Here is a 27,964-nt window from a genome sequence, read left to right on the forward strand (position 1 = left end):
GTGAAACTTCTAACTCCAGTCCCCAGTTAAAATTAATAAGTGAAGTGTCTGTGTCGCCAACAACTTAAGCTGTGATTAATGATGCCACTGCAGCTGGTATGCTTGTTGCTTGACACATCCCTTTACCCCAATGTAGCGAGTTATAATTGTGGAGGTCTCAAGGAGAGGATAAACAGCGTGTGTATAGAATAGATACTAGGATTAGCTGGGCAGGGAGTGGGGTTATGTATAATGGAGATTTGCAGTAAAGGAATTCATGACTAAAAAGGTCTGTTGTGCATTCCCTGTGCCCATTACCAATGATATACTTGAAATGGTATGGTATGATGAAGTTCAGCTGGGACGAAGTCCATAAAGAGCATTCTAGAAAGAAGCAAGCTGTGTTTTAGAGCACTTACTTTGCATTGCATTTTACGTATCATAGGAGATAATAGAGATTCTGTTGTCTGGAGATGTGCAAGCAGGCAGCAGGGAGTGTAAGGAGAAGGTGAACTGGGGAAAAATGCAGCATCTGTCCTGTCCTTTACCTAAGCTTTGGGGACACAGTTGGGATTTTTCCCCAACAGCTGGCCTGGGTGGGGAAGGACAAAGAAGCAGGCAATGTGTTTGCTGACTTCTGAGATGGTTTGTGTGGACGTCTATATACCAAATAGCACGTCACCTCTGCTTTCAAGGGAATCAAAGGGCTGAGGGTGTGTGCATACTGGGTCTACCTGGTGCACACATACAGCTGTTTGTTTCAGCAGTTGTGTCTTCCCTTGCTAACATCTCCTTTAAGTGCTTCTGGGTTTTTTAATATTAAATAGTAATTTTGCGGGTCCTGTAAAGCAATTGTAGACGTGGTAGCTGGAGGGAAACAATTTCTCTCCATGCTCAATGGTTAAACTTAATAGCTACAGTTTGCCACTTGTTAAAGTTAGTCAGAAAATGAGAATTCCAGTTTAAGAAGAGTTAGAAAAGATTTGGGGGCCTCTTGTTTCATATTGGAACAGAATTATAGCTAGTAGCTATCTCGGAAGAAGGTTAAGATTGCAATGCCAAGGGCTGGATGAAAGCCGTCCATGCAGCTTTTTTTTGCATCTTGCATCTGTGCATTGCAGCCACGGCCTGCAAGCTCTTGGCAGCACCCCAAGACAATTCATTAGACCCAGAATAAGCTAGTGTCCTTTCACGCGGGCACTTCCTGTAATCACAGATTTATTGAGCTTGTATAACATAGGTGCAGCCTTCTCCGTTCCCTGGGAAAGGTACCAGGAAAAAGCTGCCAATGCCAGAGCCACTTTTGTTCCCATCTGCCCTTCAGGGAACAGGGAGGGAATTACCTGCGTGCATGCACTGCGTTGTGCGGGTAGTGAAAGCCCAGCCAAGTGCCTGGCAGGAGGGAATCTGCTCGGGTGCAGGCTGTGCAAGAGGTCTGGTGGTGTGGCAGGGCAGGGAACACAGTTCCTCCCTTGCTAGTGGAAAGAGAGTAGCCCATCCTGCTGGCAGTGTCATTAATATATTCTAAAAATCTGTGTTCACATAGCCACTTCTGTCTATTTTGCCCTGGACGCATGGGGTTCTGGGAGTGTAGTAGATTTTTTGTCGCCTGGTGAACAGCTGCTGAGTATTTTTTAACTACAATTGCTCACTGTATGGCTTTAGATCTTACCTATTTAATAATGTTCAAACTCCACTACTAGGGCCACACCTGCAGGAAAATAAACACTGCATTTATTGCTGCAGTTGGAATTTTCTTCATGACGCTACCTTGAAAACACTCCCACGAGGCAAGGGAGCATTAACCCTATTTCAAAATTAAGATGATCAATGCTGTGGGGAAATACCCCCAAATTCAAGGGGTCCATACGGGGACTCTGCAGAGCTGACTCTCCAGCCTTATCCAAGTTCTGTAATTCTTTGTATTCAAAGCCCAACTTCCTTGTTCTGTCTGCAGAACTGATCCCAGATGTCAAACTAGACCTGCTGAAAAATGGAGAACACAAGATTGATTGGTTAGGAAAAGTAAGATTTAAATAATCTGTCCAGCATAACAAAAGAAGCCTTTGGTAGAGGTTGGAGGTTGACCTATTACTGAGAGAGGTGGCTTTGTTTATTGAGCAGTTCTTACCGTGCAGTGGTAACTCTCTTCTGTCTGTTGTTCATAGTGTCTTGAAGTTCTGGGACTGTTTAGGGAAGATTCTGTCATACAAAATCCTTACTTCCTGCAAGTTTTGTTTACAAAATTTGGATGACAGTTATCCATGTGATTAGAGTGATTTGCTTCTCTGAAAACTGGGAATAAGTGAGCTAAACCGATATACTGATAGCACCTAGGAGAGATAACATTCAACTTCTGAAACAACTTTGTAGAGATTCCTCTTCCTAGTGATCTTTGAGGTATAAGGGCAGGAAAAACAAGTATTTTAGAGACTTTTGTATCTTAAGCTATAACTGGAGTTTCCTTTAAAAGCAATTTCAGCACCCTAATAGATCCCTCTGACTTTATGTTGCTAAGTGTCACTGGCCATTAACAGCCCTCACTTCGTATGGAATTTTTTTTTTTGGCCAGGTAGACTAGATCAGGTCAACACTGGCTTGATAAGGCCTGAAAGTTGGGGTGGCTTTTTTCAGGCACAGTGCATCAATTTGAGGCATAAAGGATGAACCAAGTTACTTGATGGTAATTGATACGGAAGTGCTGGTGTTTTTTGGCACCACCTTTTAACCTTACTCTGTCTATGTCCAGCTGCAAGAATAAGCTGTACCTGGAGAAGCTTCCGAACACCAGCGTGATAATACCATTCCACAACGAAGGATGGTCCTCTCTCCTCCGGACAGTGCACAGTGTCCTAAACCGCTCCCCTCCTGAGCTGATAGCAGAGATAGTGCTGGTGGATGACTTCAGTGACAGAGGTATGATAATTTGTATGTTACATCTCCACCTATGTTTACCTACCTGTGCTTACCTACCTAAGGGATCAATGAACTTGCAAATAAGTGTATAATGACTTGGAGGTTTTTTACTTGCTCAGGTGAACAGTAAAGCTCAGGTGAACCTTGCTCCAGTACATTTGAAAGCCCATAAGTCTAGCAAAAAAACTCACGTTCCATATTCAGTTTGTGCTGGTTTAGCTGCAGATGGCATGGGCTGTCCTGCATTTTGGACAACACAAATAAACAGGGAAGCTGGTTTTAATATTCTGCTAAAGGCCTGTGTAGCCCTTAACAGTTAACCCCGGGGTTAAATGTTTGACACTTGCAATACAGGAGAAAAAAAAAAAAAAAAGAGGAGGTAGAATAGCTCACTCCTCATGTTTTGCCTTTTTTTTTTCCCTAGAAACAGAAAACATTAAAAAAAGCCTTGATAAAACGTTTCCACGTCAAACTGCCTATGACTTGGCTTACTTTTCTCCTGAATTTTGTGCTTCTGAAAAGTAAATCCGCAACGTCCAAAACTTTGACTGCTCTCACTTGCTGACTTGCTTGCACCTGCACTCCTTATTTTGTGCTGCATAGCCAGTAGTGGTCATTTGGCATTGGGTTTAAGTGCTACATGCAAAGATGTGTAGTCGCTGGCATAACCATCACCACAAATGGAACAACCACTTGTAATTGCAGCAGTAATGCGTATTTTCTGAATTTACTTCTTCTGTAGCAGAAAGGCAAGGCATCTTTTTCTCTGAACCATTTAAATGCTATGTGATATAAATTAAGCTAGGCTTTGTCTTGTGGTTTGCACCCTTGCTATAGTGGAAAAGGCAATCAAGTGAAGGAGGAACGATGCCTCTGTCATGTGGACACTGCATAGCTAGAGAGATCACATGGAAAGTCCTCTGAAGCAGCTGGCGTTGAAGTGGTGCAGTGGCTTTAAGGGGTTGTGATCAGATCTAGCAAGTCTATTTTCTCCTTTAAAATTACTAAGACTATTTAGCTCTATCAACTGTAGAGTTCAAGTTGAAATTACTCAACTGGGGAAAAGAGCTCTACGCAGATACTAAAGGATACATCTCCAGGAATCTGACATGTAGGAAGCTCCTAAAATGAGCTTGGAAACAAGCTCCTGAGTATTTAGTGTTCTGACCTATACTGACTTTCAAATAAGCACTATCCAACAGCTATAGTATTTGTTCTAAAGTACATCTCTAATTAGTTTGCAAGCAAGGCATGTTGGTTTGAAGAAATCAATATTATATGAAATAAGTATTTCTTTAGAGGATTTTCAGACTAAGCTGGGGAGAGAAGGAAAAAAAAAAACCACAACAAACAATGCCCTCCCAACAAGGTTTCTTTATTGTTACTCAGTCTAGAAGCAAATTAGACAAACTCATGCTGTAACCACAGCTGAATTGTACAAACAAGTTTCTTTTGAGGGAAGTAGAAGTAATGAAATCTGGTTTCTTGGGGATCCATTTCCCTTGTTCTCTAGATGTGCCCTTCTGACCAAGTGAAAGAGGGCACTCCTGGCTCTCCCACCCCTGCTCCTCGCCAGTCTGTACGTGTGCTGTTCGTCCAGCGCTCTCTTGCTCTGTTCCACTTGCCTCTGATAAGATGCAAACCTTTCTCCGTCAGTCATCCGTCTTTCATACAAAGGCTGCAAGAAGTAGCTGAGATTAATTTATGTGCAGCATCTATTTATAGATGGCTATAAAAGACTGGTGTTGGACAGTGAGCTAAATTGTCCAGGGAGGCAAACAACACACAAGCAAACAAAGTGCTAATAAAAACCTAAACTTTTTTTTTTTTGTAAACCAGTGTTTTCCTGGTAGCTCAGTTGATCGGTGCATGTTGGGACAATTACTGGTTAGGATGAAACATTTTTCCTTCATTGCTGTCAGTTCTGTGTCCGCGCTGTAGCATTTCCTGCTGGCTACTGCTCCTTTTCCAGCAGTCGGTGTTCTTCCGTAACCGTGCTGGGGCTGGCTTCCACGTCCCTCCCTGGGTTTAAATAGGTCTTCAGGAGGCTGCTAAGTCCTAAACACATGAACTTGACTTGAAGGGCTGCTGGTTACAAATTTCTGGTTTTAATTTAACCATTGTATGTATTTAAAACAAACAAACAAAAAAAACCACACCAACAACACAAAACAACAACAAACACTTGCAATACCTGAGAACTGATAATTTAACACATCAAACTGAACTGTAGGAATGAGTAGAGGCTTCAGGAAGACTTTTACTTCGCATGTTGTATGTTTGAGAAGGGCACATTCTTGGGACTGGACTGTTAGGCCACCGCTCTGGTTTTCTGTTTCTCATGATTAAATTGGGCAGCTGGTAAAAACCTTGTGTCCAAGCTGATGATCTCAGAACCGGTGAGCAGTAGAAAGAATGAGGAGAGATTTCTTGATTTTCTTCGAAAATCACAAAGGATTAGTCCTCTGCATTGTCTGCAAGGTGGAATGCTGAGCGTCTGTTTCAAATGCTAGTCCCACAAATGTGTAACAGCATCTTTCTTCTAAAATTACAGAATCACTGTTGGACTTAGTGATAGTAGAAGCCACATTTGAGATCAGAGAGGCATAAGTATGAACAGTAAATGTCAGCTTCTTCCCCAAAGAGATCAGTAAATAGTCATCATAAACTCCAGTGAAAAGCAAAAGATGAAAAGGATAATCGCTCAATAAAAATCTATTATTAATTTTTTTTTTATCGAGAGGTTACCCTGACAAGATAAAATATCAGATATACTCTGCTGTACCTCATGATGGCATTTCACTTGAGGGCTGTCTAAACAGACCTGTAGCGTTTTAATAACTCTTTAAAAAGACTAACCTTCAAGAACTTGGCTTTCCCTGGCATGGGGACTATCTCCATGCCAGCATTTCTTGTGTACTGACCTGTGTTGGGGTTAAAGATACTGGGCTTTGCCCAGCTGCCCTTGAGGTTCTGTTAGCGTTGCTCTCTCCTGCTATTGCACTGGTTTCTGAAGGTGGTGATTTAGTGCTAATCCGTCAGCCTCTTTCATTCGCGTATCTCATACGTGGAGATCTTTCCTTCACATGAAGTAAAAAGGACATTGTTAATAATAGAAATAGTGAGTATGGAAACCTGGCTACTGCACACATCAGTGTTTTTTTCTGACAGATGTTACTTTCCTATGTTTTTCATCTGTTTTTAAGCTTGGAAGTAAGGAATTTTTGGTGTGAGTATGAAGAGGGTTGAGAAGTTGGCTAGCAGAGTGATAGGAGAGTGAAGACAGATTTCTGGGATAGTTGGTGGCTGCTGTGGCCTGCAGCATACCTGAGAGGCAGCTGTGTTGCTTTGCATTATTGGAGCTCTCGAACAGATGAATCATCATCTGGAAGTGTCAACAGCCATTTATTTCTTAATTTGTTTGAGAGAGACAATTCTGTGACCTTTAGCAATAAACATTTTTCAAGCAAAAAAGGCTGTCCTGATGACAGCAAATCTAAACAGCGAGCACCAAAAGCTTTATGAGTTGTGTTTTTGAAATGTTTCCTATGCTTTGTATTTGGAAAATCGAAATGTGCTGGAACAACTTGCTGTCTGGATTATTTTTTTTTTTTAGTATAAATGATGGAAATCTGGTCTTACTTCAACCAAATTTAGTGCTGGATTCCACATCAGCCACGGTGCTCTGGGAAAGGCTGCCTGTTGGAGGGATCAGTCTAATGTGGTACAGTGGTAGCATCAGTTTGCCTTGAGGTGGGGTCCCTGTTGTCACCTCCAGCAGCTGTCTTTGCTGGCATTTGAATCTTTCTTCGTGGGCATTCCCTTGTTAGGTTGGGTTAGCTTAAAAGAAGCTGCTTTCCAGCACGTGCCATTGGTCACAACAGAGTAAATATTGTGGGGCTGTTTTCTACTTTCTCTCATAGTCTCTAGGATCAATGTGGCATTCCCAGTAAGACTATGATAGCTTATGCTTTTTTCCCCACAAACTTAGTCGTGATGCCTGTGATATAAGGACTTTCTTCTTCTGCCCATAAGCATTTCAAAATAATTGTAGGGATTAATGTGCAGAAGAATTAGGTGTTATTGAAGAGGGAGGCACCAATTCATCAGATTCTTGTTGGAGAATAAGAACTAACCTGCCCGGTGTTGCCTGCCTCTTCCCGCGTGCTACTGGGAACTGCTAAAGACCCACAGACTGACCTCCTTGGATTAACCTCAGCTGTTCCAGGATGGTCCAAAATAACGCCTACCCTTCTGGATACGCAGAAATCAGAATGCAGTACATGTGAATTACGACTTCAGAATTCCTGATCATAAAAACGCTTAGCTGTGGCAGTCCTGTGTGGATTTGTGGCTTCACTTTTAATTTCTATAGCTATTCTGTAGTTCTGATCTCAGTTAAATTAAGCCTTTTCATATGCTGGCTTGCAGGGTACTAATTATATCCCTCTGAGGTTCTTGTTACAAGAATGGCCCTAAGTAAACTAAAATGCTTTTTTCATGTATATCAGTTTTCTCCTGGGGACAGTCAGATATGAAATTTGTTTGCTTTTTGATTATTTAATTACAATGCTGCTGAGTGGTAAGTGGGTTCTATTATATCATAGAAACGGGAGGAAAGGAACAGAAGTTGAAATGCAGGTCAGTTTGTAACACTGCAGGTTTTTGTATCGGCTTTGATGGCCTTTTATTGTTGATAGCAGGCAACGAACAACAGATGTGCAGTTCATGATTCTTCGGGGCCTGCTTCAGTCCCCAGACCTACAATCTGAATCTGGCTGTGGTTGTAAGAAATCGAGCCATTCATCTCTAGTGTCTGTCTTGTACAAAATGGATTGTTGGTCTCCATCTAATTCTTGTAGCTTGCAGACACCTCTGCTGTATATGAGCTATCTCTGTTTGCATGAACAAAAGCAAAGCTGTCTTCTGTCTCTCGCTAGATAAAGGAACAGCCTTAAGCTGAATGAACAGAGGGCAGAGGACGGCGCATCTTCTCTTTGCAGAATGCTTGTCTAAATGTCCTTTGCTTTTCACCTGATACATGTTTGGTAGCTCCGTACAGCAGTGGAACATCAAGTATATATTACTATTGAGTGAAAGACAGAACTCAAACTCTCCTCGCTTCTGTTTTGGAGGAGAGATCTCTTTCAGGTGGAGGCTGGGCTGGAACATGTACAAAATCACACATAGTTGAGGTTGGAAAGGAGAATCATCTAACCCAAGCCCTTTACTGAGCTACAGCAGGTTTCTCGAGATCTTATTCACTCAAGTTTTGAAAATCTCCAAGGATGGAGACTCCGTAATGTCTCTGGGGAATCTGTTCTGCTGTTCAGTCACTCTTACAGTGACTTAGTTTTAAAAAAAACCTTAAAATTAAAAAAAAAAAATCTTACATTTAAGCAGTATTTCTTGTACTTCAATTTGTGCCCAAGGACTCCCAGGTCCTTTTCTGCAAAGCTCCTTTCCAGCTGCTGGGTGCCCAGTCAGTACAGGTGCATGGGGTTACTCCTCCCCGGGTGCAGGAATTTGCATTTCCCTTTGTTGAACTTCACACGGTTCCTGTTGGCCCGTTTCTCTCGCCTGTCAAAGTCCCTCTGAGTGGCACATCAGCCATGCCTCCCAGGCTTGTATCATCTGCAAAGCTTCTGAGGCTGCACTCAGTCCCATCATCCAGGTCTTGAACAAAGGTGTGCAATGGTATTATCCCTGACATTGGTCCCTGGGATGCACAGCCAGTGACAGTCCAGGCCTCCAGCTCGGCTTTGTGCTGCTGATTACAACCTTAGAGCTCAGCTAGCTTTCTGTCCACCTCACTGTCGGCTTATCTAGCCCAGATTTCATCAGTTTGTCTGTGAGGATGTTATGGGAGGCAGCGCTGGAAGTTAAGATGCCTTTTATAGGTAAGAAAAACTTCAGAATGAGGGAATCCAAATGTTTCAGAAGAGTAGACCTAATAAAATGGGCTGCACAAGCATCCTGTGTGCCCCAGTTTTCTTGTCAAGTCACCAAAAGGTATAACTCTCTAGGGAACACCAGTGCCTCTAAAACTTAAACTAATTGTTTGCATTTGTATGTTTATCTGGAGCAAACTAGCACCATGCATTTTTCAGCCCTTCCTTTAATATAAAACAGGGCAGGCGTTTTTACCCTTTCACCATTTGCAGCGATGAAAAATTTTAAATTATTCAAGACGTTGTACACTTACTGTGTGCTAGAAGGCTGCGACTTAATTGCTGAATGTCGTTTGAAAGAAACATCTTTCTGCGTACTTGGGGCTAGCTATGTGCAGAGAGAAAAATGTACATGCCACACAGGTGGTGCAGAAGTACTTTGGGTATATCTTATTTTATGGCTTAGCTTGACAGAAATCAGTGATTGTGGCTAAGTGTTTAAATTTCATATAAAAGTCACGTTTCAGCGTTCAATTTGCATATTGACTGACAGCCTGTTCTTACTCGTTTTTAATACTACTTTGGTATAAATGACAGTGTTTTAGAACAAGTGTTGTCCCCTGTTGAAGAATGAGGACTGCAGCATCCGTCATCTCTAAAGCACGCGTTACATGCAAAGTACTATGTTGATACAGTAATAAAGTTGAATGTGGCAGCACTGAAAATACTGCAGTCTCCAAACATCAGGATTGTTCTGGAAGTGTTAACCCAGCTGGGCTGTCTGCCTTACGGCATTGTATGCCTGTGCGGTGGCAATACATGAAGACTTAACATCCTTCTTACAGTAACCACTCAAAATGTGCACCTGTGACTGGGAGGCAGTGATGGTCTCAGCTGAAGTACTTGGATATATATAAGCCCGTGTGACAATGACATTTGCAAAGTCAACCTTCTGGCTTTTAGATTACACACAGTATATTTTAGGATGTGATTATCCAAGAGGCTTGCATACTTGGCTATATTTGATTTCGAGGAGAAAATTTTGTTATGAGCAAGGTGTATGGGATCTCATTTTCCCTAGGGGAGGTCGTTAGGGAGGTTCTGGTTTTCAGGTTTTCAGCTTCGTCTTTCTTCCAAGACTACCCTGTTTCCTTGAGCCTTATTTTAATTTGTGAAAATTACATCTGTTTAGGAGCCTGAAAATATTTATTTGTTCAGCCATATTTAAATTTTTCTTATTCTTTCCCCACTTTTACTGACTGTTCTCTTAGTTGTGTGTTTTCAGCAGGACTTTGTGCAGTAAGAATTAGAGCTGCTCTTTGATGTTTGGGAGACAGCAAAGCATTACGAGCCCAGACTCTGGCATGTGGCCGCCGCTCATCTCTGAAAGGCAGTAAGAGAGAGGCTTTTAGGCCTTTTAATAAAGGAGTCCAAAGAGTGTTTTCCCCAAGCAGTGTCATCTCAGTCCTTAGTTTTGACCAACATGTCCCCCTCTCCCTCCATGTAGGGCCGCTCACCTTCCTTTGCTTTGCACCGTTGTGCTGTCTCCGCACCGCCTGTAGCTTGCTTGAACCTTTGCTGGCAGGGGAGACCCAGAGCCCATCCATCCACCAAAAGTCAGAGGGAGCCACAGCCAAATCCCTCTTTTTCCTCTTTAAAGATAAATCCCCGTGACTTTTTAAATCTCTCTTTGTATATTGCAGTACAAGTAATTCTGGAGGTAGCCATATGGGATAATCTGAATGGAAAAACAAATGTGGGTAAGGCCGCTTGGCTGAACCACACGGCGTAATTTGGTCTGAAGGGCAGAAGTCACTAAGTAGTGTACTGAGGGGAGAAGGCAAGGGGTGATTAATGCGTCACTTGCTGCAGCATCAGGTATGTAGCAAATACAACTCCGTTCCATTAACCACATCTGCCAAGCCTTAATTGAAAGAAATCATGTTCTTAGTATCTGAAATAGAAAACGGTTTAATACTTGAATTCTTTTTGATCTTTAAATGGAACAGTAAAGGATTTATGCAGCTAAAGAGATTATCTTTTCATCTTTAGGCACATGCATTGTAAAAGTCTTTTTTATTTTTTTCTTCTCTTAAATGCGGTAAAGTGAATCTGGTTAGTACATCTCTGAATATGGAGTGACTGTGCTTAGGACAAAGTGGTGACAGTCTGTCTTACTGAATTTTGAATATGATTCTTTTAAAGCTTTTTACCTTAACGTATTTTAAAAAAGAAAAAGCCAAGCTTTTCTTAGGCAACTATGCTTTTCCACAACCTTTTTTTAAATGTTGCTTTCTATGTCTCTTGTAGAAGTTGTGGAAACTAATGTCTCAAACAACTGATAAAAAGGTTATTATTGTAAATTAAGTCACAGAATGGAGGGTTTTTCCTTGCAGTTAGAATTCATTGCAGACCATCTCAGGTCTGTTTAGATTGTCATAAATAACAGCTTTGAAGGAAGTAACTGTCAGCGAGATCTCCCCTTGCGTAACGGGGAGAAGGTTGGTTCTTCTAGGTGGAGAGACTTGGAAGCCTGAGAAAACAAACGTACTCCTTACTTTCATTAGAACTAAATTCTCTGTCATGAAACATACTCATTTTGACACATGTATCTCATTAAATCTCAGGGTTTTGATGATGCTCGGTTTGTGGGCCTCGTCATTTGTCTTGTGGTTTAGCATTGCCAGGTGCATAGAGTTACAGCGAGCAGTTCTCGGGCTATGGTCAAGTTCTAAGACTTCTACTATTAAAATGCTTCTGACGGAAGCCAATACCAGTGTTATTTTTCCATACAGAAAGTGACTTGGCTTTGGTGAATATCACCGATTCTGGTAGTGGCACAAATATTGCAAAGTGAAAAAGGCTTCAAAGTCATTTGAGTGGTTGCAACCCACAGTCTAGGTGTGATGTTTGTTGTCCGAACTCCGGTGTGACTGACGGGTAGCACAGCAGAGCATTTATACCGGTGTAGGAGTGAATTTGTGAACTCACCAACGCTCCGTTTGGTAGTGAGCACCAAATGGAGTGGGACAATAAAGTAAAACCTGATGCAGATGTCAGATTTTGGTTTATGAAAAGAGAGTAATTTGTTATTCTCCGTTTCTGGCAGTGTCTTGTGGGTGTGGGATACTTTAGAAAACTGTTAGTGACAGAGCTTTCTCTGGATCCATAGTGAAATGTGGATGGGATTCGATTTTATGTTTTCCTTTTTTGAGTATGCATTTTTAATGTGTCTTTAAACACCATTTCTGTACTTGCATATACCCTTCATAAAGGGATATCTAAACCTGCATTGTTCATTAGGAAATGTCTGGAGAGTATTAAAAATATATTCTCTAGCGCTTTAAGGGACCTGAGGGCCCATTGTAGTTGTTTACTTCAGCTTTTTTTGTGACAGCCCAAATTAACTAACCAGTTTACTTTTCAGCATCTCTTATTTATTACTTTAAAATCGGTTGTTATGGCTGAAGGATTCTTCTGGAAAGGAGATGAGGTGGCTTTAAATGGTCCAGTTTACTATGACCTCTTTCTCAGCTAATTACTGTGTAGTGAAGGATGTCTCGCAAACTAAAGTTTAAAAAAAATAAATAATTGAGGAGCAGAGTTTCCATTACAGCTCATTAAATAAATCTAACTGCATTGCTTGCTACTAAGAAACCCTATGCATGTTGCTTTTAGTAGTGGAAGTTTGCAGGAAAACAGCTCTAGTTTTATTCTTCTCACCTTGAAGTACATGTCCTCATCTGCTAGGAGTCAAAAATCTAGATATCTGCCAGCTGCAGTGCAAATCAGCATTTTAATGTTTTACAGCTGCTTCCTTATGGAAGTTAATTAGAAATATGATTCAAACACCCTCTGCCAGCACTCATATGTGATGTCTATTATTGGTAATCATAGTTTCTGCTATTTAAGCGTGCATTTTGGGTGGTATTGACAAAGTAGCTGTTCCTACATAGGGGACTTTGATAAGGGTGGCAACTTCTTTACTTTTAGAAAATTGGAAGGTAATGCTGCTGCAATTTAAAAATAAAAGTGGATAATCTAAAACACATTCCTTTTCTGTGTAGTTTTAATTTCAGTGATATTTTCTTAGTAAAGAAATGCCACACTCATTCTCTCCCTATGTCATCTATTCATAAAAGTCACGAGGACCACTGTCACCTGTTACGCACAAGGCGAGTGTGCATTGATGTCTCCCCTGGAACACAGGAGTTTCCCGTGCCGAACGGTGGAAGCCAAGGCTCAAGATGCAAAAGCAGGGTACCTTCGGCTATCAGTACTACCCTCTCCCCACTGTCATCCCGCTAAAACAAATGTGTTAGTTGAGAACAATATTGTCCATGAGCTGGTTTAGTTTTGGTTTCAGTACAGCTGTGAACAGTCCTGGATTTGTGCTTCAGGATTTAATAGATTTATTGACCTTTCTGGCAGATGGCACTGACTTACTGTGATAGTTGCATTTCTTGACAATAAAGTAAACAAGAGCATTTGGAACTGATGGCGAAGAGGTCTAGAACAAGAGTAAAGCGTGAGTTTGTAAAATATACTTCTGATGTGCCAGAACTTGTTACTAAAAGTCAAATGTATCTGTATTTTTCCTGCAGCTGTACTGGTAATTTTTCCCTTTGCCAAATACTTCATTTTCTGTTCTCTGACATACAGTCTACAAGACAAACATGTTTTTGCTTTGTCATTCTTGGTTATTAATGTATAAGCATTATTGTAGGAATGAAGAATTATCAGTTTTCCAATATTCCATTTGGCTGCAACCCCAAAGCAAAAATTTTGTAGGTCTGTGCTATTAATTTTAGTCTTCACAGTTGTTCTTCCTCACTTAGACAGTTGAGATCAAAGCCTTTGGACTCTGAAGGGATGCATTCCTACCGAATCAAAGCAACTTTCAAGTGGGTTACATCTTGAAACCCTATTCTCTAACAAGACAAAAGTCTGGAGCAGAATTTTCTGTTAATTCTTGTGCTCTTTCTGGAATCTTTCCCTTTTTGTTGGTTTGCACACAGCAAATACTTTCAGGCCAAGAAGTTCTTTGTACATGAATACTGCTGATAAAGGCAAAACTGAATCTCTGAGGACTGGTTTGTTTTGGGTTGTGTTTTCTGGGTTTTTTTTTTTTGCTTTTTTCCCCAGCAAAACTCAGTGACTTTTAAGGCTTTAATCTCACAACTTTGATCTATTCCAAAATGTTTCAGCATGAAATGTCTTAACACTTCATCTCCCCAAATGATGGCAAGTTTTTTCTTGCTGTCAGTCATAGGCTTTAGGTTCATGTCATGATACACTATCCAGGACATCGCTATCAACAGTGAATGTATGTTAATGTACTCACCAGAAGCAGACGTAGTGAACCTGTCTAGCACAGCGGCTTGTTCCGACTCGGTCCCTGTGCACCCGCTCTGCTCTGAAGCCTGCGGATTGCAGAGGTGTCATGTTCAATTGGGTTTGTTCTGTCCTGTGGGCAAACTTCTGAAACGCTTTTGCACCCCTGCTTGTTTTACCAGAGCTCAAAAAACAGTCGATGATGTAGGTTAAAGGCAATTAAAGACTAATCTGGTCTCTCATGATTTTTAACTCTACTATGAAAAGTGGAGTATAAATTCGCAGGATCCTGAACCAGTGTGTGGTGTGTATGTTGGCCTCGGGCTGCTGGAGGTGGCGATGCCGTTGGTATGGTGGCTTGCTTTAATGTTTTTGTGTTTTCACCTGCATGTACAGTGTTTATCAATTTAATAGAAGTGTGTTGGAAGCGTATTGGCAATGAGCAGGAGTGTAGGCATTCACTTGGTTAAACTACTGGATAATCAAACCCACTTATTTGGCCTGAAGATGAGGGCACAGATTCCCTGGTTTGAAGGCAGTATTTGGGACAGTAATACCCTTCCTGCTAGTCACCATGGCTACATCAAACTTGAGCTGAATATTAAGTGTGCTACAAGGAGTTCACTCCTGTTTCAGCTGCTACAAAGGCTACATAGGCCAAAACCTGCAGCTATCTACTTTGTATGTCAGCAAAATGTTCTCTGTGATATTAAAAGCAATCAACAAGGAAATGACTGAGTCACAAAATCACCTCTTTAGATCAGTTGTAGTCAACAGAAGAGGAAAAAACGTAAGTGGGTGCTTTAATCTTGATACATATTTAATGAAATGGGAAGGGAGAAGAGTAAGCTAATGAGAATGACTGTTTCCCCTGGGGAAGATGGGTTATGGCACAGGAGGAAAAATTGATATTGTGGCTTGACCAGGGAGTCGGTATGCAGGACTTGGGAACCGATGCATACACCACAGGTTGGCCTCACTGCTTCTAACGAACAAAAGGTGCTTAAACCTTACAGCATGAACGAAGGATGAGTAAATGGATTTTTCTGGATTCCCTCAGGAAGAAACAGCTGAAATAGACTTCCTTTACAAATGAAACTTTCCTGAGAGATTAAGACGTTATGCTGTAGTGAAGGTGATTATTCTGTATGTATTTCCCTGCTCGGAAAGGCAGCCTGCAAAACTTTCCCTAGGGTCTGGGTGTATTTATATGCTAATGCCAGTCAATGTGAATTTTCTCATTTTAAGATTACACCTTTGTCTCTGCGTTCAGTACTAGTATCTCCTGAAGCCATAGCTGAGCAGGGCTCAGATGTCTGCTGTAGGGTGGAGGAAGGTATGAGAACGTTCGTTCCCTCTGCAAATTCAGGAAGTAATTGATGATACAGGGAAGACAGCAGAAGTTTGTGTGCTTGAGTTTATCAAAGCACACGGTACAGCTGCGCACAAGTGGTCTTTGCCCCACCAGCTTGCAGTCTGGCTTCTTTCTTAGGTCCCACACTTCCACTTTTGTGCATTTTATTGTACCTAAAATGGAAGCTTAGTTTTAAAACATTTAGAAAGAGAACAAAGTCAGTAAGATTTCCAGAAACCTGATTCTTCTAATCTTTGTTACAGTCTAAACAGTGATGACTGCTACAATTTCAGCTGTTGTCCCATGCAAAGAAAGCCTTTTCGCGCCCCCACTTTTCATCCGTAAAGTTGTGCTGAGACCCAACACTGATGCAGAATGGGCAGTGGAAACTGGTCCCCCTCCCATTTAAGAGACTACCACAGAACAGTAATCAGTGAAGCAACAGATATTAATTTTCTCCCTTTGCAGGCCTTTTCTTCTTTGTTGGTAAGAAGAGTCAGCTTGGAAGGCTGTGATCAGCTCAATCAGTTTGCTATTATTTGGGCTGGTGTTCATAGTACAATTTATTAAATCAGTTTAATGTCCTCCCAACCAACTTCAGTGATCAGAGGGTGAAAACATTGAAAGAAAATTAAAACTAGTGTAAGCGCTGCCTGTTTGGATAACAGCACATTTTGCTATTTAAAAGGATTACTCATCTGCACCAAAACAGGGAGAGAAGTTAATTTCAATGATGTAGAGCTTTCTATTTCAGGGAGGCCTGGCTTGCACATTGTGATAGATTTGGGAGAAGTATAATTCATTCTTAAATTGTTAAACAGCACGTTAGGGCCAAGTATCTAAGTAAAGATGAATGGATTCATTTTTAATCTTAAAACAAGCATGTCTGCATGTGGGAGGGTGGGGACGGGAGGCTGGGGTAACCTGTAAACAAATGCCAGATGAGCGGTTGCACTTCAGGTTTCGGTGGTTGGAAACTAGCCAAAATAACCTGCAGGGAAGGGAAACCAGCCCTGGCTGCTTGAAAGGGAATGCTGCAGATCCTCCAGTCCTCTCCTCCCGTGCCCTTCAGCAGGAGGGGAGAAGTTCCCTGAATTTTCAGAGTGCAGTGGCTCTCCCGTCTTCATAATTATCTTCAACCTTCTGTGTCTAAACTGAAGCGAAGCAGCTGGGCAGGAGGCGGGATGCTGTGGGGCAGAGGGAACTTCTGGCACCTGAGTAATGCAGGAAGGTGTCTGGGGGTGGTTCTGATTTCTGCAGCGCTGCTCGTTCTGGATGGGGTTTGTGGTACTCGTACGAGCACACGCACTAGAGTTGCAGATATGTGCTGTACAGTGTAAAATTCAGAAACCAAAGCTGATAGGGTCTAAAGTAACATATGAAGCATGAAATGTTGCACTAGTAGGGCAGGGGAAGTGTTCCCCTCCTAATTCTTTCTCTAGACATAAATCTGTCTCATGGTTTCAAGTCCTGACTGGTACTTAAAATGAGTTAACTTTTTTTTCCTGTCCCAAGATCACAAATGTTGGCACACCCTCCCCTGCCAAATACGGCAAAGATGTTATCGGAACGTATATAAAAAGTCTTTATGCCAACCATGTTATTGCCAAACAAACTGTGTTGAGTCCTAGAAGACTTGCGCTGCCCTCCTCTGCAGGGGCCAGTTTGCCTGAGTGAAAGTAAGGAGTTTGCAGCTCCTTTGAGTTCAAACAACTGTGAAAATAAAGGTTTCATGGGATGGGACCAAAAAACTCTGTTGGGATCAATTCGTGACCTTGACAGCTCAAAAACCTGAGCAATGGCCACGTTATTCAAAATCTTCAACTTGAGTCCTTCGAAGTACAGAAAGCAAATGTGTGTTGAGCACCTCTTTGTTGCAGCTGCCTGCGATTCACTGCAGTCACAGGTGAAGATCGTCTTAATCATCTGAGCTCTGGAGAGTCCCAAAGTGCCACCAGGCCATGAGTCCGCTCTAGAAGAGCCCAGTGACTTCCTCAAAATAACACCCTTCTTTGCATCTCGTGAGAGAATGACCTGAGTCATCAGCTCCACATCAGTTAAGCAGTCTCCTGCTTAAAAGCAAAACTAACTCAAGTTTTCAGCAGGCCCGATGCTACTGCGTTTCTTTCACTCACCCAACCTACTGGGAAGCAGCCTAGCATGTGCATCCAGTTTGCCGAGTGAGGGAAGTACGCCCTAGTTGCACATAGCGGTGGGTTTTGTAGGTGTCTATGGGGAAGGTCAACCACCTCATATGCAGTTACCTCTAAGCAGGTGCTTCAAGTCTTGGTGTGTGATTTGGGGGAGGGAAAAGGAGACAAACCAGGCCAGGCTTCATCTGAGAGCTGCATGACTACAGCGGCCTGCTGCCATCTGCAAAACGGAGCTGTGTGAGCTCAAGGGAGCGAGGTCCCTTTGTACTGCAGAGCAGCTCTCGGGAGGAATAGCTGTTGAAATTAAAGCGTGCAGGCAAGACCTTATTTAAAAGCATGTTAGAAACTTGAGAATTGCTGGATCTCTTCCACTGATTTCTGTGGGAAAATTACTTAGATTTGTGGCCTATTTTGAATTGATTTCGCTCTGACCAGTTGGTGTTTTTGCACAAGCCTCAGTGAAAACGTGGCTGAGCCAACAGGATGTGAAAGAGCCGGCGGGGATCCAGGCGCTGCTGAGTGGAGACGGGCTGCATGGTTTGCTGGGGGGCATGTATTGAGGCAACTTCTGCTTTGAATTGAACATGGACCTGCAGCTGCAATGCCATTTACGCTGTTCTGGTGCTGCAGATCCATGTCTACATTGCCTTGTTTCTCATACGTTTGCCTCTTTAAGCTCTAAAAAAAGATAATCCTTGGGCTCCTCTGGCCTTCTCTGGCTTCTGCATATGTTTGGTTTGAAGTTGTAATGTTTCTTAGGTGCCTGTTCGATTGGCAGCCGTGCGGTGGCTGCAATGAAATCTCAGCTGGACATAAGAAATTCCTCTCTTGGAAAGTCCTTGCCATGCTACAAGTCGTTACCAGACTAATGGCATGCGAGGGCAGCTCTGCTTGGATGGTGAAGCCCGAAGAAAGAAGTGCAGTAAAACCACCACAGGAGTTTGACCTAGGGGGAAAAAAAGTCTTATTTTGGAAAGCTTTGGCACTCCGTATGTTAAGCAGGCCTGCTGTTGAAGCTTCTCCGCTATCTTCACACAGTTTTATTTACAGCTCAAAATAAAGAAGGCAGTAGTTCTTGACTGCTACCGTTAATGTATACACTGTATATCAAGTTTATTGCAAAGTCTGTTAGCAAGCTACCAGCCTAGTTTTTAATCTGCAGATAATCTTACTCTCATTTATATGTTTGGGCTGTATTACTTTGCCCGGAGTAGGCACAGCCATTGGAATCCATCCAGTTCACCTAACAACTTTCATTAAAGAAAATTGCCCTTGTAATAAAAATTACTCAGTGTGACAAGATTCCATAATATATTTTTTAAAGCCTCATAAAATTTTGTAGCAGTTAATGCCACTTGTTTGGTTTTTTTGAGATTTTCTTTTAAAAGCAAAAATTGACTTAATTGTGACAATATTTGTAATAGAGTGAAATAAATATTTTTCTGTCTGGGTGTGTGGAGGCCACACTGAGGGGCAGGAATAGCACAGGGATAAGGAAATAAGAGAGCTTTGTCTTTGAAAAGTACATTTCACTGTGTTTTGTACGTGGTTTGTGAGAGTGCTTGGATGTCTGATTCTTTAGTAAGGGAAAGTAGATACAATAACATCTGCTTACTTGCAGTTCATGGCACGTAAGTCTTAACCTTATAAAATGCAATGATCAAACATGGATGTTTCTGCAGCATTTGGGAACAGCTTATCTGAGCATCGTCCTGCTTGGTACCTGTGTCTCCTGCATCAGTGAGGATACATGGGTGCTGATGGAGTACCTTGAGTTTCCTTTGCTTCTTCCAGCCATCAGAGATGTAAGAAGATTCCTTAGATTGAATTGCCCAGCAAACCAGGACAGTTCAGAAAGGGGTATGATGCCAAAACGCAAAAGGACCAGCACACAAATGGAGGACAAACCTCTGGGATCTTTCACAGTCTCATTTTCTTATTTCTATCAAAGTACAGAGTTGCAGAAAGTTCCATTATTTTGGAGCTTTGGATTTTTTAAGCCTTCCAGTGCTTTGTAGGTCTGCTCTAGATATCGTAACTATTGTGGGGTCTGATCTTGCAAGCAGTACGGTGTCTGTGGCTACTGTTAGGGGAATCGGCCCCAGAGCTTCCGTGTGATGGTTACCTCCTTTATTAAAATGAGCACCAGCAGCCAGGCTCATGTTTATCTTGTCTTGGGTAGCTTAACCAAGGTCTACCTCCTGGTTTGTGCTTAACCGATTTATGCTTGAAGTGAGGATTGTTTGTTCTCTTTTCTGGTGAACTAATCTTTTGTGATAAACTAACAACGGCAAGAGATGAGCTGCGGTGTTAAACAGTGTTGGTGGCTTTTCTTTTTCTGTTCTTTTTTTTTCTTTTTGTCTTTTTAAGTCTACCCACTGCCTCAGGAGGAAGGCAGCTGCACTAATAATATATCTAGTCTCTATGGAAGGCTCTTATTTGAAAAATCTATAATTGAGTGGACAAAATTTCTGGTTGCTTGAGAGGATCTATTCAGAAGAGACTTGAAAAGGATGAGGGAAAAGCATGCTAGACAGCAAGAAGTACTAAGGGCTCTATTGAGCAGGGAAACCTATGTAGATATTGTGGGACAATTAGATTTGTCGGGCAAAACACAAAAATGCATTTGTGAGCAAAAAAGTCCTGGGGAACGTTAAATAAAGCTTTGAAAAGGGCAAAGAGCTTCCTAGGAATACCTCAAAAGCGAAGAAGTTGATTTGGGTGATCTTTGAAGGAAGGCAGGTGATGGCTGCTTGAAAGGGAAGGTGCAGAACGTGTGTTAATCATAGGGATTTTGCCCATTTTTTTCCTCCAGTAGCTAAAACCCTGAAGCACAATTGCTGGGTCAGCACCATGGGGGAGAGCTCATAACTTAGTTAAGTTTATTTGCCCCTTTGCTCTTTTTAGAGAGTTATTCCAATACCCAGCTTCCCTGGTCCCTGTTCAGGGGCACTTTCCCACTGTCTGCCTTTTCAGCCCCTGCCTTTCATGCCTGCTTTGGAAGCCAAGAAGACTCTGCTATACGGAATGGAGCGGATGCGTTCCCTATAGTCAAGGCAAATAAACCTGTGAGGTCATTTGTATTTGAATGATTGTCTCTATTCAAGTTCTGGTGTGTGAGATTTTAAGATTAGTTAGTTGCTTAGATTTAACAAACTAGCTTTTGCCTAGCGAGGCTTGTTTCCTTGACGGGTTGCTGGTGGCGGTGGATAGTATGGTGCATTAATGAACAGTCCCTGGCACACTGTGAATGGGGTTTGCTGTCAAGCAAGTCAAAGTTTCAGATGCCTAAAGATCAACCCATTAGCGATTAGGCCAGCGTCTTAGCCTATTTTTAGGTTTTTCTTTGGCGCTTCACTCTTTGATGTAAAGACAGCTGTGTGCCCCTCACTCTTTATGTAGATCAAGCTTTTTATTTCAGGAACTAAACAAGCTATCCATTGTTTTGAAATCTCAGTAATCTTTTTCTGCAGCTTTCCTGTTTGAATACTTGTTAATTGTAGTGACCACAAGTGTCTGTGCTAATTCAGATGTGGCTCCAGTCCATATTCAGTAGCTTAAATATTTCCATATTTAAATGCAAATATCTCTTCTGATAAGCATTTTATGTAGCCGTTCAAATATGTATAGTAGCTATGCCTTGTCTTGCTGTCTGGAGGATGTTTCACTAGGCTTTTTGTTTTTTATTGGTGTGTGATGTCATGGCTGGTCACGTTTTGTGTTTTGAAGAAACCGATCACAACTTAAATGCATTGGGTATGGCTTACTTATGCAGGTAAGTTGTCCTGGTTTTCTTCTAAGGTGCACTGGTTTTCTGCAAAAGTGTCTGAAAACCCCTGCAGTTGGCTCTGATAGAGTTCTCCCAGAGGTCTGCCAGCTGACCTTTTTATTCCTTTTCACCTTCCTCTGCTGTATTCTTTCTCATCTTGCACTCCCCCATCTTCTCCTAGTTCTTCTTTTTTGTTTGTTTTTGTTTGGGTTTTTTTTGATATTGCTCCTAGGGTTTTGGAACATCTTCAGAAGTCTTGGTTAAGAAGTTAAACTTCAGCATTGCATTTAAATGGAATTATTCTTACTTCCTTTTTCCTGTTATCGCATTTGTTAACTGTTCTGGACCTACTTCCAAAGACAGGAACTGCATTTTTAAGAAATTTGTTGTTACGGTGTTTAAATTTCTCATTTTTGTACAGAACACCTGAAGAAACGCCTGGAAGATTATATGGCCCAGTTTCCAAATGTAAGAATCCTCCGAACCAAAAAGAGAGAAGGGCTGATAAGAACTCGAATGCTGGGGGCCTCTGTGGCCATAGGGGATGTCATCACCTTCTTGGATTCCCATTGCGAGGCCAATGTGAACTGGCTGCCACCTCTGCTAGGTAAGCGTCTGGTGGCGTACGTGGCTGAAGACTGAACTGCTAAAGAACTGACAGGAGATGCTGGTGTTGAATTTGTTTTATTTCCACCTTCTGCTTTCCCCTAATGCTGTAAGTGGATAAAAGGAAGATGAAATGTCTTAAAAGGGAGAACAAACAAACAAAAAAACCCAGCCAACCACAAGACTCAGGTGAACTGTTGGCAGCTTGTAGCCCCTACTACAAGAATTGTTTTCTGTTCGGGTCCTGCACTATTAAATAACCCTATCATATGTTTTGCTTAATTAAAGAGCAGAGATCATATTCTTCTGTTTCCTCACTAAATGAAATCTTAAATAATTTACAACTTGCTAGGTGAGTAAACTATCGCATGGCCATTCAGCAGCTTGAAAAGAGGAATGCCTTTATGATACAAAAAAGATCTTTGCATCCAAGTTTTAAGTAGCTTTTAGGAGGTTTTTGTCATATATAACTATATTTAACTTCATAGTCTGCAAGCCTGTGGAAAGTACTTCTTGTGAATGACAGCTGCTGGTATGTATTTGTAGAACATGTGTGGTCCTTTCCGAGGCAGTGCTTCATCTTTAAGGAGGCATCAGTTTTACAATATCAGTTCTTTTCAAGGATGACTAATTGAAAGGACAGTGCCTTCTGTTTCTGGTACCTGGATGCCTCTGGCCAGTACCAAAGTCCTTTACAATCCTATTGCGAGTGACCCGCCAAAGCTCTCTCTGACATGTGACTTTGTCAAACTGTGGCAACAATAGTCAAGTGGAGGTGTAAGAAAAACTAGTCAGATTTGTCAGCAGGATTGTTGGATGGTGGTACTGTTGCTTTCACTACAGTTTCTATCTGGCGATAGTGTAGAACATTTGCAGCTTCATGAGCCCCTGGGAGGGAGGACAGAATTAGCTCAAATGCCATTTAAATGAGAACACGTAGAGTATGCTTTAATTTTAAAGCATAGAAAGGATTTCTGTTTGACGTGCATTGGAAGCTGAAGCATCATTTGTCGCCTCTGCTCTGGAAGTTAACTTCCAACAAGAGACCGTCTCAGTAATAAAGTATTTAAGAAGTTCCAGATGTTTATGCAGGAATTAATCCTGTCTTGTGTTATTTGGTTGGAAAAAAAGGTTGAGGGGAGGAGGTACACTTGCATTTCTTGAGCCTGCTGAGAGTAGTTATGCCATTAGTCTGAATCGCTTCCTGACAGACTCTGGCATAGCAATTAATGCTAGGTGGTACAATGGGTTATTGCCCTGGCCTTGAATCAGTGCAGAAAGGGTTCACGTCTCGGTCACTTGTTAAAATGAGGACTATTCACTAAGTACAAGATTCTCTGTTTTTAGCCTGGCAGTTTAGGTATCTGTGGTAGCATGGCTGTGTCTTTCTATTCTGCTTCTGGGTGATGGTCAATGCAGCATGAGTGCCTGGTGGCTTTATCTCAATAGTTCTAGCTTGGATATCTCAATTATTGCAGAGATACCAGATAAATTGATATAAATTGGAGCATCTGCCCAAAAGAGAATGAACAGGAAGAAATCAATGTCATTTTTGAACAACTTCATATTTTGATGCTCTTTTCTGTAATTTCATGGTCAAAGAAACCAACCGGTGCAGGTTTTCTAACATGTTTCTCCAATCTTCAGATCGCATTGCCCGAAACCGCAAGACTATCGTTTGCCCTATGATTGATGTTATTGATCATGACCACTTTGGATATGAGACTCAGGCTGGAGACGCAATGCGAGGTGCATTTGACTGGGAGATGTATTACAAGAGGATCCCTATTCCTCCTGAGTTACAGAAACTTGATCCCAGTGATCCCTTTGAGTAAGTTACTGAAACGCAGCGTGCTAAGAGCTGGCTAATGAAATAACACCCTGTTACAGGGCTGGTTTACGCCTCAGTGTGGTAAAAGTCAGGAGCTGGTGTTAAGCTACTTGCTTTTTGGCAGCTGTTTGCTTTGATGGTTTAAAAGAAATGCATTGTGTAGTAGCTGTGAACGTTCTCCTTTTCATTGCTATTTTTTGACACCTTAATTCCCGCAGAAGTTAACATTTCATTTGAAACTGTAACATGTAACATTTAATGTGGTCGTTTATTACTGAGATCTTTCAAACATAATTTAGTAACCCTAATGCTCTGCCAAAAACAACAAACCAATGGCAGCTTATGTCATTCCCAGGTGTGGGGAGAAGAAAACCTAGCAGAATAATTACAGCAATTTTGATGATTGCAGTGCGTTGCAGAAATAAATCTGTGATCAAGTTATGTTCTGCTGCTGCTCTGCTTGCCAACGGTGAGACAGTTCTGCTGTCCTTTAGACTTCTGCAGTGTTAAAAAAAAGCAGCAAACCAACAGAACACCTTTTGAGGTCGTGCTCAATGACTTGATCGTACTACTGAGACAAAGAGCACCACATGTGCAGCGTATGGGTCCCTCTGGGAAAGGTTATGTCCTGTCACTTAATGTGAACTCTTTTTACCTTTTTGGAGGAGAGGCATTGACTGGTTCTGAAGGGAGCCTCGTCTGGTCCTCCTCATTTGCAAGTGGGAAATTAGTAGATAACGCAAAACCAACTGTTCGGTGCTCTGAGCTGCAAAAGCACTGGGACCACTGGATGGGGAAAAGAATATTTGTCAACTCTTGCTTTGTTTTTTAAATGTTTAGCTAGAGAACTGTATCTTTCAATGTGTTTGTAATATGGAGTCTGGTTTTTCCTTAAGGTCTCCTGTAATGGCTGGAGGACTGTTTGCAGTCGATAGAAAGTGGTTCTGGGAGCTGGGAGGGTATGATGCAGGTCTGGAGATATGGGGAGGAGAGCAGTATGAAATATCCTTTAAGGTGAGCTATGTTCTCTGGAAATTACTTTTGTTTTGAAAAGTAAGAATTGTTCTGAGGCGCAGAATGTGAATGCTCTATCTTGTCCTTGCTTTTGCGTGTGACTAAAGGTGAAAGAGCTGGGAGTAGTAAGATAGCACACAGAAGAAACAGCGATGATGTGACCGGTCATTTGTGAGGGTCAGTTTTGGAGCATGATTAGCTGAGGTGTCCCCCGTTCTGTGGTGACAGCTTCAGATGCATGCGCTCTTCCCAGCAAGGGTAAGTCAGCTTGCGTGGAGCTCGCTCTGACTGTTAGCCTGCTTAGTACTCACCCTGGCGAGAAGGTAAAATACTCTCCTCCTTGAGGGAAGGAGGATTCAGGCATCTCGGTGTTTGCCCAGTTGAGTACCTCAGTCCTCAGCTTGAGTTTCCCAGAGGGAAGAGTAACTTACTGTCTATAGTCAATCCATGTGATGTCTGGCTGCAAGGAACGGAGACTTTTAATTACCCTGTAAAAAACCCTCAGCAATCGGAATAATAACGATGTTGCTGGCAATGACTTCAGATCATTATCTGCCTGGCTTGGGGACAGTTCTGTTACTTACCGATTGACCAAGCTGTTCAGTTGAAGGCTTTAAAATGAGTTAGCCAGCTGACCAAAAATGCTGATTACTGATATTAAGGAGTAACCGTGACCCATGAAGACCGCTGGTACCTGTCTTGTCTTGGAATGTGGCACTGAAATCCATCCTAGGAAACCCACTGGAATGTCCCAGACCGCTGAAGGCAGGTGGTTGTTCTTCTCTTCAGTGGTGGGAATCCTTTCCATAGCCTGGATCGAATCGAGTAAAGATTTCTGTGTTAAACTCTGTTTGAGTCACCATGTGGTTTCTCTTTCAGAGGTTGAATGTAATAATCTCATAGGTGTCTGGATGACACTGCACTAGGCTAGTTGGCCTCAGCACGAGGCTAGAAGATAGTAGTGATGCTAACGTAGCGCATGGTTTAGCTTTGGCGGCTAAAATTCCTCATCTGTCTCCCCAACAAACAAGTCATGGCTGATCCCTCACAAAACAGATTCCGAATTCTTGATGCCACTATGCAGTTAAGAGGCGTATCAAACGATATGCAGCAGGCCGTGTTGCCATACGTACATACTTACCGTGTACTACTGTACAGCAAACAAGGCAAGAAAAGGCATTGTTTTCAAGACAATGTATTTTCTTTCATTGTTTGCTCACAGAAAAAAACAAAGTAATAAAGTCACATCGGAGGTCCCTTGTCCTTTGTAATGATAGCTGGGCGGGGTGGGGGGCACGCACTTTGGAGCTGTCATTACAGTTAGAGCCATTTATTCTTTGTGTTGCATGTAATGAAATTGTGTAACAATGTCATTCTCTGCAGGAGGGGCAGTGGCAGTATTCAGCCTCTTTTCCTTGGCCCTTTTTGAAAATGCTGGTTTCCAAGAGTGATGACAGTGGCTGGGCAAGCCCTTTGTCTCCAATGCCACAGCAGTCAGTCACACTGCTTGATCTGCAGGAAATAAGACTACTTCATTCATCTGTTTGCTTATCCTCTCTGAAACACACTGTGTTTTATTTCAGTCCAGAGATGGTAATTTATGGAGGGATAAATTTGCTTTAATTAATCTCTGCAAAGACCCCCTTTTTTCTTTCATTGTGCAACAGAAAAATGAAGTTTTAACTGAAAGAGGCTCAGTGTATTTTCAGAAATTAAGATAAATTGATACATTCATCTGTGGCTGATAGATTTAATAATTCTGCTGGAATTGCAAGAATAGAAGGTTTGTTCATAGAATTTATGAAGCTATGACATTTCCTGGCGAGCTTAGAGCCACGTTTTCACCTTTAGAAGCAGACTGAGATTTTGTAGTTAAAGGGGCACTGTCGAATAATTTAAACCTCTGGGTTTAGGTGTGGGGTACCTGCTTCCACATTATTTATTATCTAATGGGAATTCAGATTCTAAGTGTGCCAAATTTACAGCCGGGTTTTAACAAAGAATCCATTCCTGTGCCTGGGAGTTGCGGGTGCAGGTACTCTTTTGCACTGCTGGTCTTTGATCCATTGCATAAGATCTGGCCTTCCCAAGCCCCACAAGAAGTCAATTTTTTTTTTTCTTTTTTTTCCCCAAGCATATTCTTTTTTGGCCGTGTGTGGACTGTGCTTTACAGTTTTTTGCCTTTATTTCAAAATCCAGGGCTCTGTTGCTGAGAGACTAGAAATAAACAAGTTTATTTAGGAGCCTCTTGCCTTTCTGTTTTGAGATCATATGTATTTCTGTCATCAGCTGGCTGTGCTTCCTTCAGAGAAGAAACTTTCAGGCTGAAGGCAAGCCAACAGAGGAACTATCAGTGTTTAGCACCTCAGAAAACATTTAGCTGGAGGATGGATCAAACTGTTAATAGAAGCCTTGCTCCTCGTATGAAATGCATACACCAAACATCACTAGAAAACATAACATGCTGGGGGGACAAAAAATTAGGTGAATTTTAAATTAGAAACAAACTTTCTAACCCTAACTGCTGGTTTGTAGTTTTCTGGGTCCTCTCAATCCCTTAAAACAGAAATTTCTAAATTAGAAATTAAGGAGTCCATGTATCCTTTTCATATTCAAGCAGAAACCACACGCTTCTTCCTTCTCTTAACCTGTCTATATCCAGAATAGCTCGGTGGCAATAACCCAGTACGTCTACAGGTCAGGGGTCTTCTTAGTTCAGGTCCTCATCAGATGCAACAGGAAGGTTGCAGTCTTCGGTTTTAGTTGCAGGCATTACACTTGTTCCAATGAGCCTCATTTTTTCGTGAACCCCGCTTGCAGAATGCTCTGGGCAAACTGCTCTGCGGAGCTGCCTGGGGTGAGAACCGTTCTCCTCCATCTCGGTGGATCACCAGATGCCGACCTTTGAGTTCATTCCTGTATTTTGGAGGAAGGGCAAACAAGCCTCCACAGCTATTTCTGTGCAGCGCTTGTTAACTTTTCCTTTCTGCTGCCCCTAACTCTACAGCCGTAGCTTCTCTGTTCAGTGGACTGCATTGAGGGTGGTTTTTTGCTTCTTGGGAGTCACTTCTATACCTCTCCTCTCTTACAGTTTTTCCTGGTCTTTTGTATCTTTCT

At 42.0% G+C, this 27,964-nt stretch overlaps 1 protein-coding gene across 1 annotated transcript in view; it reads left to right on the forward strand.

Annotated features, from left to right (window-relative positions):
- The window catches only part of GALNT10 (polypeptide N-acetylgalactosaminyltransferase 10), a 91,504-nt gene that overhangs the window by 44,657 nt on the left and 18,883 nt on the right, over window positions 1-27,964 (forward strand). Inside the window, exons 4-7 of the mRNA XM_063349084.1 lie at window positions 2,729-2,895; window positions 21,818-22,003; window positions 23,650-23,833; window positions 24,730-24,847. Of these exons, the coding sequence (XP_063205154.1) occupies window positions 2,729-2,895; window positions 21,818-22,003; window positions 23,650-23,833; window positions 24,730-24,847 (655 nt within the window). The remainder of the gene's footprint in view (window positions 1-2,728; window positions 2,896-21,817; window positions 22,004-23,649; window positions 23,834-24,729; window positions 24,848-27,964) is intronic.

Source organism: Chroicocephalus ridibundus, chromosome 11, assembly GCF_963924245.1.
Source record: "Chroicocephalus ridibundus chromosome 11, bChrRid1.1, whole genome shotgun sequence".
NCBI classification, from domain to species: Eukaryota; Metazoa; Chordata; class Aves; order Charadriiformes; family Laridae; genus Chroicocephalus; species Chroicocephalus ridibundus.